Below are 16,213 nucleotides of genomic sequence, written 5' to 3'. Positions count from 1 at the left end.
GCTGTTCAGGAGGCTTTGGAAACAACCTTAATCCTGCGTTGTCAGTCGGGCTTGTTTTCGCTTTACATCCCTCTATAGTCAAGCTTCTGACAAGTTTTGTGTTTCACGTGCAGATAGCGGGTGAAATATTTGCCTTCTCATACTGTATTGTTTCCAGTAAGCGCTATGGGGCCTGTGTCATAAAGCTGACTAATTTGCTCTGGTTAGAATCCGTCCTTTCCCTTCAATGTTCTTTGTTGGCCCACTTTCATCAACGTGAAGAAATGGGTCAAACCAAAGAAAAAAATAATGTACGTTTCCTTATACTGAAACTCAATGCAATGATTCACTGAAAGGTGCTGCAGTGTTTGCAGTTTCATTAATTTCAGTCATTTAAAGATATATCTGAATACCTATATTAGGCACTCAAAATGACTGATAGATAGTGCCTTAACATTTTTTAACAAAAAACGTTTTAGTTTAATTTAAATGAACATTTAATTTTTAGAAGACATTCTAAACGAACAAGACGGTAGCTGGCTGCACACTGAATTGAGTAAAGACTACAGAAGTCTACAAAACTTTTTTTCTCTGGATGGCATAGTGAGCAAAAAGTTCAAAGTGAATTAAAAACAAATGAACAGGAGCAAACGTTTCAGCACATCTTCAGTGCTCACAATGCATTGTTTTTATACTCATGAATGACATCATGAATTCCTCTACCCTTTTAACCTCTGACTTCTAACTGCCACAATTCTATAAACACTCACTTTTCAGGATCCAATCAATGATAAAAAAAAGTCCCATCCTACATTTTTCCACATCAAATACCCTGTTTCTCTCACAAATGCATCAAATTGAAGTACAGCAGGGGTTTGTGAAGTTTTACATTAACGATACTCTTATTAGTATTTTTTTATATTTTATTTTGAAGAGGGGAGAGTCTTCAAGCCTCTTATTTAGTCACAAGCCAAGAATAGTCACTTGGGGGGAAAAAACAGGGTGAGTTAACTCTTTTTCGTGACAGTTGACACCTGTCCGAAAGGCCGTCAGTGTCAAAATAATCCAAATTATTTTACTGTGAGCTTTAATTAACCTCAGCTGTCCCTAGTCCTCATCCACTTTCACTGTTTGGAAAAAGAGTAGCTTGGACAATCTCCTAAATTCACCTGGAAACACATGAGGTAAATGATGACTGAATATTTATCTTTGTGTGAACTATCCCTTTAATCCAAATGAGAAATATAGATATTTCCCATGCAGCTGCAGTTCTAATTTGATTCTGCTCAGTTCACAGGGCATGAAGTAGACAGTCTTCCTTGTTTCTGTAGAGATAGAGAGAGAGAGAAGAAAGAAGAAGAATGAGAGAGACTGCAGAAGCCATGCTCTCTCTCTCTCTCTCTCTCTCTCTCTCTCTCTCTCTCTCTCTCTCTCTCTCTCTCTCTCTCTCACTCTCCTCCCCCTTCTCCCTGTCAGGTTGGCTTTGTGCAAATATCTGAATGATCTTGTTCTGCTGTGACCACGGAGGAAAATAAGCCACACCTACTCTCCGCCAACCACAAGCCCAGCTCAGCAGGCACACAAGCAGTTGCACGTTTATGTAACACACACACACACACACACACACACACACACACACACACACACACACACACACACACCAGCCCATAACTGCCCCCGCTGGCTGGAATTTGAATTGTGCACTACAGCGGCATCTTCACCCCTCTGAAGAAAACATGGTAACATTTAAATTACAGTGTCCCTGTTACAGATATTATAAATTGATTACATGGCTACAGTTATACCTAATTAAATACAGACAGTTCATCATTCTGCCCTTCTGTAAATACACACATTCATCTGTCTGCAGAAAGTAATGTTAGGCCTAATACTAATACAAATACATTGAGGTTAAATACTGTCACATTACAAGGATGGATTTAAAGTTGATTAAGTTACTTGGAGTTATCCAGTAGCCTAAACTTATTGTATTCTCCCAATTTGCCTCATTTGTGCCTTATTTGCCTTGATTTAATGGTAACACTTTAGTTTCTGGTCCAATTCTCATGAACTAGTTGCTGATTAGCATGCTAGCCTATTGGCTGTTTACTTATAAAGCACATATTAATGCCTTATTCTACATGACCACATCACTTAATGCTACCCAATACCTAAACTTAACAACTACATTACTAACTATTAATAAGCAGTGATTAGGAGTTTATTGAGGCAAAAGTTGTAGTTAATAGTGAGAATTGGACCCTAATTTATAGTGTGACCGATTTAATTGTTACATCATACAACATCTACATTGCCTTGCAAAAGGAACAATGCAGATATGGAGAGAGAAAAAAAGTCAATAAAATAGCAACATTTAATAGAGCTAAATGTCCCGTGTCTCATATGTATTTGCCAGCATATGGGAATCGTCCCGTTGTGGGATTCTACAAAGCAAGGACCATCCATCCATCATCAAATAACCAGGCTATTTTTTATTATTTTGTTTCATAAATTAATAGTGTTACAATACTGCATTGATTTCCCTGTAAAATATTTATTATATTTTTATTATATAATGCAATATCAAAATACAGTCGGTTACTGCAGTTGTTTCCATGTAAAATTCAGTACATTTAATAAAATTATTTAATATGATTCAGCAATAATATTCTTGACTTGAATAAATGTATAATGGAATAAATTGAAATTAAGAAATGTTTTTAAAGTTATCTGAACCACAAACAAGGACTGTGAATTAAAATAATGAAAGACCCAACAGGAGCTAAGAAGTTTCACTAGAATGAATGTTTGCGCTGTATAACATTGAGCTTATGCTGGGTTACATCTGTATCAAAGGTCCCTGAGAGTTAATTATTATGAAGGACGTGGAGCCCTAAAGGATGGAGCCAAGACTCTCAGACTTGCTGGATTTTTTAAACCTATTGCATAACACAGGGAATTCACTATCAGACACCTTATTAAGATCAATATGGTCGACAGTTTTATACAGCGGTGCGTTGCCGTGAATGTGTTTGTGATGATGTAGCGGGCATGCATGTGACTATAAGTTCATGTGATCTTGTTTCTGTGTGTGTGTGTGTGTGTGTGTGTGTGTGTGTGTGTGTGTGTGTGTGTGTGCGTGCGTGTGTGTGTGTGTGTGTGTGTGTTAAGGGGAAAGGCCCTGAGTGAGGAGCCAGAACAGGAAGTAAGACAGACCACACACAGCTGCTGCATGGAGGGAGTGGGTGTGAGGAAGTGTGTGGGAGCTTGACATTAACAAAAACACACAATAAGCCATATTCAGTGATGGAGAGAGACAGTGAAAAAGAGACAGATTTCAATATATTGATTTGGGGGAAGCAGACTCAAAGAATGATCTTGAATATGACATCCTAAATTCTACGTTTATTAGAAATGTCTGTTACTTTAATGCCCAAAACTCTTTCATATATCCAACAGCAGCAGTTAGTCATATTAGCAGGTGACGGTTGATGTCAGTTAGAGGTTTGGAAATTGCCATCATGTGAGGCAGGTGGGCGAAGTGTCCAGCAGGCCCAAGAGGGCACGATCAGAGCATGGCGGGCAGTGCCAGGTCCATCTGTGGTGCTTTCCGCCTGAGCAGGTGAGGAGAATGGAGCTGTGGAAGAGCAGTGCAGGGCGACTGCAGCATTAACCTAATTACAGGCTGGGCCTGCTAAATAAACACTTATTAAATTTGCATGCTCAAATACACTTTTGGACAGAGCGGGACACAGTGCATGCAGCCTTTTGCTGTCACCCAAAGGTCCACACTTTGTTATAGAAGAATATTCATTAAGGCACATGATGCATGCTGCTCATGTATATATATATATATATATACACACACTCGCCTAACCCTAAAGGATTAATAGGAACACCATACTAATACGGTGTTTGACCCCCTTTCGCCTTCAGAACTGCCTTAATTCTACGTGGCATTGATTCAACAAGGTGCTGAAAGCATTCTTTAGAAATGTTGGCCCATATTGACAGGATGACATCTTGCAGTTGATGGAGATTTGTGGGATGCACATCCAAGGCACGAAGCTCCCGTTCCACCACATCCCAAAGATGCTCTATTGGGTTGAGATCTGGTGACTGTGGGAGTCATTTTAGTACAGTGAACTCATTGTCATGTTCAAAAAACCAATTTGAAATGATTCGAGCTTTGTGACATTGTGCATTTTCCTGCTGGAAGTAGCCATCAGAGGATGGGTACATGGTGGCCATTAAGGGATGGACATGGTCAGAAACAATGCTCAGGTAGGCTGTGGCATTTAAACGATGCCCAATTGACACTAAGGGGCCTACAGCTGCCAAGAAAACATCACCCACACCATTACACAAGCACCACCACCAGCCTGCACAGTGGTAACAAGGCATGATGGTTCCATGTTCTCATTCTTTTTACGCCAAATTCTATACCATCTGAATGTCTCAACAGAAATCGAGACTCATCAGACCAGGCAACATTTTCCAGTCTTCACCTGTCCAATTTTGGTGAGCTTTTGCAAATTGTAGCCTCTTTTTCCTATTTGTAGTGGAGATGAGTGGTATCCGGTGGGGTCTTCTGCTGTTGTAGCCCATCCGCCTTAAGGTTGTGCATGTTGTGGCTTCACAAATGCTTTGCTGCATACCTTGGTTTGTTATGAGTGGTTATTTCAGTCAAAGTTGCTCTTCTTCAGCTTGAATCAGTTGGCCCATTCGCCTCTGACCTCTAGCATCAACAAGGCATTTTCACCCACAGGACTGCCGCATACTGGATGTTTTTCCCTTTTCACACCATTCTTTGTAAACACTAGAAATGTTTGTGCGTGAAAATCCCAGTAACTGAGCAGATTGTGAAATACTCAGACCGGCCCATCTGGCACCAACAACCATTCCACGCTCAAAATGGCTTAAATCACCTTTCTTACCCATTCTGACATTCAGTTTGGAGTTCAGGAGATTGTCTTGACCAGGACCACACCCCTAAATGCATTGAAGCAACTCCCATGTGATTGGTTGATTAGATAATTGCATTAATGAGAAATTGAACAGGTGTTCCTAATAATCCTTTAGGTGATATATATGTTTTTATGATCATGGTGCTGATTCACATCAACTCAGACACTTGTGCCATATACCCGTTTTTACAAGACTAACTGGGTATTAACCAGTAAATGAAAACATAATTATTATCATGATGATTACTTTTTATATTACGATTCAGAACTACAACAAAGAACATATTCACATACTTAAATCACAAAAACTGTCAGTCGCTGTACATAAATGGTCATTTTACTACATTATTACTTATTGATGTATATTATCTCCATATTTATTTCCATTAGACCTATTTTATAGAATTCCTATAGTAGCATTACTAGCATGGTGAGAATGAACCACGGATTTACATAAATATAGGAGTTTCCGAAAACAAACACTACTGCCAGTAGTTGCCATTAGTCACGCGTGCCACTAGGGGTCTCCCTCTGCTCGCTCATTGAGGGCGCACACATTTCAACGATAAGATCAGAAACACACTGGAACAATGCCAATTCTTTCTCTCATAACCAACAAAACCACCACAACCAACAAAAAATTGTGTATACCTATAATTGTGTTTACCACAGATTGTGTTTACCTATACCGACAGTTATTACATCAATATTTAAATAATTCTGAGTTACTACAATTACAAATATAGTAACCTAGAACGTTTATGCAAGCAAATAGCCATGTTTAAAAATACACAAGTGGTAAAATGTGGCCTCTTATTATTCTGTTGGTAATTATGTTGTAATGATCCAATGAGATCTGAGCAGATTAAATTCATATGGAGGCTGGATTAACTTCCACCCGTACAATAATCCGCGTCAGCATATTTCTTTCTCAAATAGAGACAATAGAGTTGCTTCTTAATTCGTTAAGAGAATTTGTGTTTGTTTTATCATTTTCTTCTTGAATTTAGACACATTGCAGCTCCCTGTCCAGTCTGCCACGACACTGACAGATTCCTAAACTGGACCTCCTTTGATAAGCATCCTATGGTATTTTCAAGATGGCGGTGGCGAGCATGGAAAAGGACGCGATAGTAAGTCACAAATATCTCCAAGATCTTACAGTGCTTTAGTTTCTCATAACCTAGCCATTGTACTTAATAAGGGTATATTTAATACGAAGCGCAGGGGAAATCTGTATGCATCATGAGAGATGACCGTCCTCTCTCATACCCAGTTGAACAAAATCATAATTTGTGTAAATGCACTGCAGTGCATACGTGGTAGATCGCAATTGACAAATAATATTTCGAGCATATTTTAGCTCTGGTGTATTTGGTGCACATGCTGTGTTTAAAAAAAGATGAAGTAAAGATGCAGTGAAGGCGTGTCGTTTTGTTGTTAAAACCCTGCATGTGCATCTGCAATGCGCGTTCGTGCTGTTTCCTCCTGCATCTTTAAGTGCTTTTTAAACTTGTAAATCTTCTCTTTCTCGTTTGAAGAACACCGAAGATGATCTTCACCTTAATAATTCATTCGGAGATGCTGGGCTTATCTCCCCTGATAAAGAAGACATCTCTCGTATTCTGGTATAGTAGTGTTTAAAATCAGTCGTTGTTATGCTATAGCCTTGTTTATAATAATAAACCTTATGAATAACCATAATAGCCTTATGCTATAGCCTTGTTTCTTTCTCTATATGTGATATACCAGACAGTTCCTTTCAGTGGACGGATCAGAGGTGGGATGAGGCCTGGGAAGAAGATCATTATAATGGGCATCATTGATCCAGAGCCAGACAGGTATGTTTTCGTATTAAGATTGCATATAAGACTGTACACATTCTAGCATAGTAAATAGTTACATCAGACACAAGCTTTGTCTCAAAACCTTAAAAGCTTCCTTAAACAACATTTGTTGGGCATCATGGGCCTATATGCTGTCCAGATTGGCAGCACTATGTTTTGAGTTCAGCTTTGGGTTGTAGAAACACTCAAGAAACACACTGCATGGGTATGTGCACTGTTTAGGGTTGATGGGTGTTTATATTAGCTGTTAAGGAAACAAATGTCAAAACTGTGAGAGCATTGGGTGTGTCTTGGAAACGTTTTAGTATGCTGATGCAAATAATCAGTGATCAATCACAAGGGTGTTATTCAGCCTGTATGACTATATATTATACACACACACACACACACACACACACACACACACACACACACACACACACACACACACACACACAAACACACACATATATGCATGTATATATTTATATATTTTAATTAAATTAAGCATCCAGGTATAATAAGGAAGTTTATCTTTACAGTAAGCGCATTAATAGACATGTACAATATTAAAACATTTTGTTTTATAACACTACTGTTCAAAAGTGTGGGATAGATGAGATTTTTAGATTTTAATGTTATTGAAAGAAGTCTTTTATTCTTACCAAGGCTGCATTTGTTTGATTAAAAAAATGCACTTAAACAGAAATATTGTGAAATATTATTACAATTAAAAATATCTGATGTCTAATTTAATTATTTTTAAAATGTAATTTTTTCCTGTGATGCCAAAGCTGGATTTTCAGCATCATTACTTTGTCTTTTTACAGTCTTCAGTGTCACATGATCCTTCAGAAATCATTCTAATATGCTGATTTGCTGCTTAAGAAACGTTTTTCTTATTATTATCAATGTTGTAAACGGTTGTATTACGGTTTCCACAAAAATATTAAGCAGCACATTTTGTTTACAGGATTCTTCTTTGATAAATAGAAAGTTCAAAACAACGGGAGGTGTTTGACATATAAATCTTTTGCAACATAAATGTCTTTAATGACACTTTTCATTAATTTACTGCATCCTTCCTGAATAAAAGTATTCATTTTTTTATTTTACTGACTGAAATTTTAAATGATAGTTTAGTTGTTTAATACTAGTACCACAGGCTTTTTGTAGCACTTTACATTTATTCATTTGGCTGACACTTTTATTCACTGTGATTTACATTGCGTTCAGGGTCTGCATATTGCCAGTATGTGGTTTTCCTCTGCCAGTTTAGCTCTAGTAGTTGAATGTGCTGGTCATTTTTTTGATAGTATAGTAATGGTTCCTGGCATGAGGGCGATGAGTGGTTTGTTATCTTGATGGTGTAGTCTTTACATTATAATTATGCAGCTTTTTAACTAAATTGTACATTATGGTTCTGATATAAATGGTTAAGTGATATTAATGTGTAATTTCAGCTCAGGAATTTAGCCTTTGTAAACAGCCTGCTGATCCATTAGGAATGCTCCGTGAGGCTCATTCAGTGTGATAATGGCTGCGAACGCAGGCCTGAATCACTGTGAATTCATGTCAAATCGATTCATACTATTTCTCTAATATTTGGCACATTAGCACACAGTTTGTAATGCTTCATCATGAAACACTTGTCATATTTTTATTAACACCAATGGCAAGTCATATGGTTTTGCTGACATACTGAACATATTACTAGTAAGGATGAATAAATCTTGAAAACAGAAGATAGACATAAAAAACCACAAAAACCAGCTGTTTACATGCTTAATGTTTTGTTTTTCACAGCTTCGACATCAGTTTGAACTGTGGCCACAGTGAACAGAAAGATGATGAAGAGCTCACTGATGTGGCCCTTAAACTCAGCGCACGATTCACTGAAAGGCAGTTCCTGAGGAATGCCAGAGTCTCTGGGAAATGGAGTGAGGAGGAGGCACCCATAGCTTACTTCCCCTTCATCCCGGACCAGCCTTTCAGGGTAATGATCTGAAACACTGACATCTACATGTTCTCTAATCTAAAATCTGTGATCTGCACAAAGCACGAGTTCAGGGTTGTGTCCAAAACCGATGATAGCTTCCTCCTTTCCCTGTCAGTCGGCCTTAACAGATACAGATGTTGTATGTATGCTGTACCTCCTTCAGACACTGTAATGTGATGTCTAAAGCAGTAGCTCACTATAATATGTTGTCTAAAGCAGTGGCATGTAGTGGACTTCTGAAATGAAGAGGCAAAACCTACTTTCCCCTCCTTTTTCTCCTCCAAGGCTATGCTATTTTTGTAGGTTTGAGATTATATATTATTAATTAAAATCATGCTACTTCAAATGATTTTTAAATTATTTTCCTTCAAAAACAATACTTACAAGAGTAGAATTAAATGCATATATGCACAATATTTTGTGTGTGTAGTTGTGGTCAGAATTACTGGTAAATATGATCAATGATGGATGTAAAAATAAATCTGCATCGTTTACCCTTTTTGATCTTTTATTCAGTAAAATAATTGAAAGTGGGTGGAAATCACATAATGAAATAAATGTTTTTCTCCAAAACACGTTTGCCACAATAATTGGCACCCCTAGAGTTTTTTATTAGTATAATATCTCTGAAGTATATTCCCATTAATATTTAAATTTTTTAGCACACCAAGGTGACTAGGAACATGAAGTTTAAATATGAGGAAACACAAAGGCCAAATTCCCTTAATCATCCATCACAATGAGTAAAACCAAATAATATAGTTCTGATGTGTATCAAAAGATTGTTGAGCATCACAAAATAGAAAGTAGCTGTAAGAAAACAGTCTGTCTATATTGTCTTAATGCACCGTGAAGAGGAAAGTTTGAGTGGCCAAAAACTCTCCAAGGATCACAGATGGAGAATTGCAGAGATTAGTTGAGTTTTTTGGGGGGATCAGAAAGCCTAAAAAAATTAAACAACCCCTACATCACCACATCTTGTTTGAAAAGGTTTCAAGAAAACCCTCCTCGCTCCTCCAAAAACAAACTTTAGCATATTCAGTTGTCAGACACAACTGGAGCTTCAAAAGGGACCTGATCTGGAGAGATTCTGTATGGAGGAATGGTCTCTGATCTCTTTTCAGGTGTTCTCCAAACTCATCAGGAATTGTAGGAGAAAACTCAGAGCTCCCCCCCCCCCCCACACACACACACTTTCAATTCTTTTACTTCAATGAAAGGTTCGATTTTTGTAAAAAAAAAAATTATGTCAGATAAGTTCAAAAGGATAAACAATGTAGATTTATTTTTTACAGCCATCTTTGATCATATTTACCAGGGTTGCTTTTAAAACAATTAAAAGATAAAAATATATGTATATGTATATGTGTGTGTGTGTATATACACACACATATTAAAGTCTGGGTTTAGTAGGTTTTTTAAGAGAGGTGTACTTGTTTTCTGCAAGAATGCATTAAATTGATCAAACCTGACAGGAAACAAGTTTTATTTCAAACATATGCTGTTATTTTGAACTTTATATTCATCAAAATATCGTGCAAAAGTATCACTGCTTCCAAAATATACTAAGCAGCACAACTGTTTTCAACATTAATAATAAGAAATGTTTCTTGTGCTCCAAATCAGCATATCAGAATGATTTCTGAAGGATCATGTGACACTAAAGACTGGAGGAATGGCTGATGAAATTTCAGCTTTGCCATCCAAGAATAAACAACATTTTAAATTGTATTTAATTAGAAATCAGTTATTTTAAATTGTAACAATATTTCACAATATAACTGTATTTACAAATACATGCAGTCTTGACAAGCATAAGAGACTTCATTCAAAAATTAAACAAAATCTTACAGACTCCCAATCTTTTTAATGGTCGTGTTAATACAATATTTTCATTTAATTTATTTTTTCCCAGAAAGAATGCCTGTTTTTTCATGTGGGTTTATTCCTTTATAATAGGCAATTACAGAATTATTCTGTATGGCAGAGAGTTGTACGACCAAAGTGAGTAAAGATACTGGAAGATAATGGGTGCTTATTGTTTGTAATTGGGGCTGAAGGCGAACCAAAAAAATGTGTCACTGTTTCCAAATGTTGAGCTGAGATAAGCAGTCATGCTAAGTCAGACAAGCACTTCCTTTCAACACACTCTCCACAATGTGTCTCAGTAACTGACAAAGGATTCTTTTGATTTGATCTTATTTCACTATTTCTCCCCTCTCCTTTCCCCATTTATACAGATTGAGATCCATTGTGAGCACCAGCGTTTTAGGATTTTTGTGGATGGACACCAGCTGTTTGACTTTTATCACAAAGTAAAGTCTTTGTTGGCCATCAATATGATCCGGATAGTTGGGAGTCTTCAGATCACCAAGCTTGGCTAAGCAAGCACGCCTGAGCACGCTCCAGAAAGGACTTCTCACAGGTGAACGCGCGCACCTGTGCATTTGCCACAAGCAATGAAGGCCTCTGGGCCGCAGCTCACACAAAGACATCAACAACATCTGCATTTTCACTACTTTTGCCCTCTAACTTCTCATTGGAGTGATTTCTGAGTATTGTATCATAACAGGTTGGTGAATGGTTGCATTGTCAGATGTGTGTTTTCCAGTATCCTTGCTTCACATTGTAGCTTATTTGTTTAGCTTTGATAATTTTCAGGGATCGCACACTTTGATATGCACTCTGTGGCAGTACCATACTCCACTGGGATTTAGCTGCTCTCAATAGACACTGCCAATGTAGTCGTGCTTTTAGTCTAGCAGTGTAGTTTCAAAATGATCCAAAACTCAGGAAATCAGATAAAGTTGATTTACTTTACATTTTATTCTGATGTTTATTCTGATGACAAAAATGCTCTAAATTATTATTATTAGATAGGCTGTCTTGACATACTTTGGCTGCTAGAATGCAGGAGCTCAGATTCAGCATTTGCCGTTCCATCTGAGTTTGATTCGCGTTAATTAATCTGTCATTTTTATTTTTGGAAGATGTTATTTGATCTCCAAATTTTGTAGCAGGGTGTATGGCAGACATATTTAAATAGCATACATTTCCCCTCCTGTATCTATTCATTGCAATTATTAATTTTTGGGAAATATAAAATGTCGCACTGAAATGTTATAGAATGTCACATTTTATTTAACTTGAGGTTAAGAGAAAGTTTGTCACATTTTATTTAACTTGATGTTAAGAGAAAGTTTTTATTTTTGGGAATGAAGTACTGAAATTTGATCATCCAGTCATTCTCTTCCAAGCCAGCACAGTATTTAAAGGGGTGGTTCAGGATTTCGGACCTCATTTCCAAGTTAGCCTGGGTGTTATTTATCAGTGGAGACAGTTTTCAAAAATTGTCATCCAGTCCTTCCAGTGTCATAGTTCGCCGGTGCTAGGCTAGCGCGAGTTAACGGTATCTGCTAGCCTGCCATTAAAAACAGTTTTACCCACTCCACAGTACACCAAAAGCAAATAAATTATAACGCCAGAATATCGATGTAAATGTCTGTTGAGAGAATAATGTTAGAAATCAAACTACCATTTCATCGCATTGCAATAGTTATACTTTGTTCCCTGTATTTATCAGCACAGTCTACAGCAGCGGCGGAGTGATATTAAGTTACCTAGGCAACCGAGAGACCCGGTCCACATGACAGTCATGCAAGTGTATTTACCTGCCGCTGACACTAATCACTACAGAAGCAGAGTATATCACCATGTTGCCAATTTCTTCGTTTCGAATGTTTCAGTATCGTTGTTCAAGGCTAGTACTAGCTAGCTAGACGTCCCGACTGTAGTGTGCTTCTGTTCTGTGTTTTCTTTTCGGCGCAGTACTACTAACCGGAGCAAAGTAAAATTACCCCGCTGCTGAGAAACTAGTTCCTGTAAATCATTGAGATGCAAGAGTAGTTTTTATTCTAAAATTATTCTCTCAACAGACATTTACATCGATTGTCTGGTGTTATAATTTATTTGCTTTTGGTGTACTGTACAGTGGGTAAAACTGTTTTTAATGGCAGGCTAGCAGATACCGTTGACTCGCGCTAGCCTAGCACCGGCGAACTATGCGACTGGAAGGATTGGATGAAAATTTTTGAAAACTGTCTCCACTTATAAATAACATCCTCACTTGGACATGAGGTCCGATGTCCAAAATCCTGAACCACCCCTTTAAGAACGACTGTATAATGTAAAAATCTTTGGCAACCAAACTGACAAATTACCGCTTTTGGACCCCGATGTTTATTTGGATTGTTTTTTGGGAGGAATGACTTCAGTGCAGTGATTGTTGCAAAAAAAAACAAAAAATCATCTGTTTACGCTTTATTATAAAGCACCTCGTAAAAGTTGAAGGAGCAGAAATAACAGGGCTGAATTGTTTCTTGAATGTACTGTTATCCACTCATAGGTTTCACTAGCTTAGCTGTGGATGTAAAGTGAGTGTCCTCACAGAAAAAAAAAATTATTCCCTCCTCCTCATTCTTACTCCTTGTCACTCTAAATATAAACGCAGAAAAGGGTCAGCATTTTTCCTGTGTTCAGCAATGCTTTTTGCCCCTCTACCCTACACACCCACAATCCTCTCCTCTCAGTTGTATTCTGCTCCACCTCCACATGTAGGACTGAATTAGTGTGATATCAATGATTATTATTGCTACTAATTACATTACATTACAATACCTGAGAAACTATTCTTGATTTGCATGACATGCATAAACTACCATTCAAACGTTAGGGGTCAGTAAGATGCTTTTGAAAGATGTCTCTTATGATTACCAAGCCTGTTTATGTGATCATATATATATATATATATATATATATATATATAATATGTAATTTCGTCCTGTTATTGCAACGCTGAATTTTCAGCAATCATTTCTTCAGTGTCACATGATCCTTCAGAAATCATTCTAATAAGCTGATTTGGTGCTCAAAAACATTTCGTATCAATTTTGATACATTATATTTTTTTTACCTGAAATATACATATTTTGTAACAAATGTAAGTCTTAACTGTCACTTTTGATCAATTTAATTCATCTTTGCTAAATTAAAGTATTATTTTCTTAAACAAAACCAAAACCGTACTGACCCCAAACTTTTGAATTGTAGTGTGTGTAGTACTACGGTCATGTCAACTTTTGTGTTGATAAATGTGCCCTGTTCTATAGTGAAGAAGCTGGCTATGCTTCTCATCAGTCACCATTTATTCAGGTCAGTATTGTAATATTTTATAATATTATACTCACTCTTTGTGTCCTGGAACACATTGAAACCGAGGCAGTGATGAATGAAGTCGATGGGCTGCTTTTTTTGTCGACTCTACCGGCCGATCTACTTGACTAAATTTCATGTGATGGAATAATGCTATTATTTGCCAGAGAGTACCCAACACCAGCCAGAAACTATCTGCTCACATCAGTGTTTGGGTTAGAATATTTATCGACTGCAATAGGGGAACTGTTCTATTAAAGATCCTTAATGTGTTAAGTAGGTACTCCTACTGGAAAACTCCAGCTTAATAACCTATTGTACATTTAATGTGAAGTAGGCCATTTTTACACTGAAAATCTCGGCCGATTTTCTCTGCAACCATTCATGTTACAAACTCACAATGTGGTTCTTGACCACACACCCATCTGACATGTTGTGTCAAACACACTTTGATATGACACATCTACCAACCTGGTCATCAGGACCAATACGATACACTATAAGTTAACAGTATTGCTATTTAACTGCTAAATCTGTGAGTGGCTTCATTTTGTCTGGTGCTGTTTTAATGTTGACCATTTTGAGCATTGTTTGGTCTCTGAACCGTGAGTGTGTGAAATTACACCTGGATAATTAAAAATGGGGAGGGAGAATCTGTATTTACAAAAATAACAGGTGAGAAAGGGCATATAAGGAGAAAATGTCAAAAGTGTTGACTGTGCTGTGAGAAACCTTCGTATAGTAATAGTTGTTCATGTATTTGGCAGACACTGTTATCCAAAGTGACTTACAGTGCAAGGCGTACATTTATCAGTATGATTTCATAAGACTCCTATTACAGATGCCAGTTCTAATGCTTCCGTTTTCATTGATGTTTCTTGTATTGTATCTCAAAATAAATTAACAATCTTTCAAACTGGTTCACATTTATGAGGGTCTAAAATGAATGTCTTGGTTGTAAACTATTCTAATGAAGTCTTCGAATTTTGGATGTACATATACTAAACAGGGCCTCTCTATATGCTTCATTTTTTAAGTTTTTTTTTTTTTTTTTTGCTACTGCAATAATGTCTAGACACTAAAGAGAGTGTTTGATTTGTGTTTGTGATATTTAGTTTGAGTGTTCACTGGTTACCAATTCTAGGTAGCATGGTACGTGTTTTTTAACCTCTGGGATATTCAAAGCTCTGCTTTTAGACCCTAATATGTCAGTTATTTTATTTGAAGACTATTTCAGAGGTGTATGATTGTTTCTAAAGTGGTCCATTATTTAGAGCTAGTTTGTGATGTAGTTGTACAGTCATTTTCATTTGTTAAAATCAAGACCTGCAAAGTTGGTTTAGTGTGCTTTTTAAAACTTGGTATTTATCAGAAATGTGCCTATTGAAATGCACTGTTGGCATTTGTAATCTAAAATTGAATTCTTACTAATGACTTACACCAACAGACTTAAATTTTGAGTTGCACTTTTCAAGGTAAATGTTTTTTTTGTAATATAATGCACCTTTTTTCATGTGTGGTTAAAGAAAGTGTTGCAATTGAAATAAATCAAATAAAACTTAGAATTTGCCAAGGTACTACATATGTGTTACACCTAAAGAGTAACAATTGACTGAAATAACATGTGTGGATATAAATGTAAATTACAAAAACCTAAGTACACCAAAATGATTAATACTATTTTGACATTGCTATCTGGATAAACTGTTGATACGTGAATGCATTATTGTGTTTTGGTTTTACAGGCAAGATTGTCATTTCATGACTTTTGTAACCTTCATGAGTTTTACTGGTTTTCTAACTGATTTACAGAACAATAAATCAATCCTTACAGACTTTGAAGTCATTTAATGTGTCCTATGTAAGCACTTAACATAAAGCTTTTTTAAAACTGGTTGGCAGTCTGCCCGTTCAAACAAAACTGAAGACAATGAACAGCATCAAAGCTGTGCAAGAATAAAGCGCCATCTGATGGCTGGTTTCGTCTATGGGAGAAAGAAATATATCAAGAATTAATATCATTAATACAAATCCTTGACTGCAATAAGTATAACGTTTTTTTGAGACCATAATTAACATCACCCTCAGATCATTCCTTATGTCATCATGATACATCCTCAAATGGCAATATGATTTATGAATGACAGTGCTTTTTTGCACAATGTGGAGTTCATTCACAATAGTCACCAATAGAGGGAGCTATACACGCAAAAACGTGCCATACGTTGTTG

General features: G+C 36.9%; 1 protein-coding gene across 1 annotated transcript; it reads left to right on the top strand.

Moving 5' to 3' along the window:
• The first annotated feature begins 5,631 nt into the window (after positions 1 to 5,631).
• On the top strand, positions 5,632 to 15,818 carry lgalslb (lectin, galactoside-binding-like b). The gene is made up of 5 exons (XM_077237085.1): positions 5,632 to 6,079; positions 6,488 to 6,574; positions 6,699 to 6,787; positions 8,579 to 8,768; positions 11,012 to 15,818. Exons 1-5 carry the CDS (start codon positions 6,047 to 6,049, stop codon positions 11,153 to 11,155), a joined length of 543 nt encoding a protein of 180 aa, XP_077093200.1. The 5' UTR covers positions 5,632 to 6,046; the 3' UTR covers positions 11,156 to 15,818.
• The last annotated feature ends 395 nt before the right edge of the window (positions 15,819 to 16,213 follow it).

The sequence above is a fragment of the Siphateles boraxobius genome, unplaced genomic scaffold (assembly GCF_051911475.1).
Source record: "Siphateles boraxobius isolate OS27281-9 unplaced genomic scaffold, OSU_SipBor_1 20, whole genome shotgun sequence".
NCBI lineage: Eukaryota > Metazoa > Chordata > Actinopteri > Cypriniformes > Leuciscidae > Siphateles > Siphateles boraxobius.
The sequence above is the reverse complement of the archived record's forward strand: the minus strand, read 5'-3'. Positions and strand labels throughout refer to the sequence as shown.

Bases quoted from the DNA above. Each gene is read 5' to 3' on its own strand.
- lgalslb (XM_077237085.1), top strand. From the start codon at position 6,047: ATGGCGGTGGCGAGCATGGAAAAGGACGCGATA. The intron at 6,080-6,487 runs GTAAGTCACAAA...TCTCGTTTGAAG, and splicing joins GCATGGAAAAGGACGCGATA to AACACCGAAGATGATCTTCA. The intron at 6,575-6,698 runs GTATAGTAGTGT...GTGATATACCAG, and splicing joins AAGACATCTCTCGTATTCTG to ACAGTTCCTTTCAGTGGACG.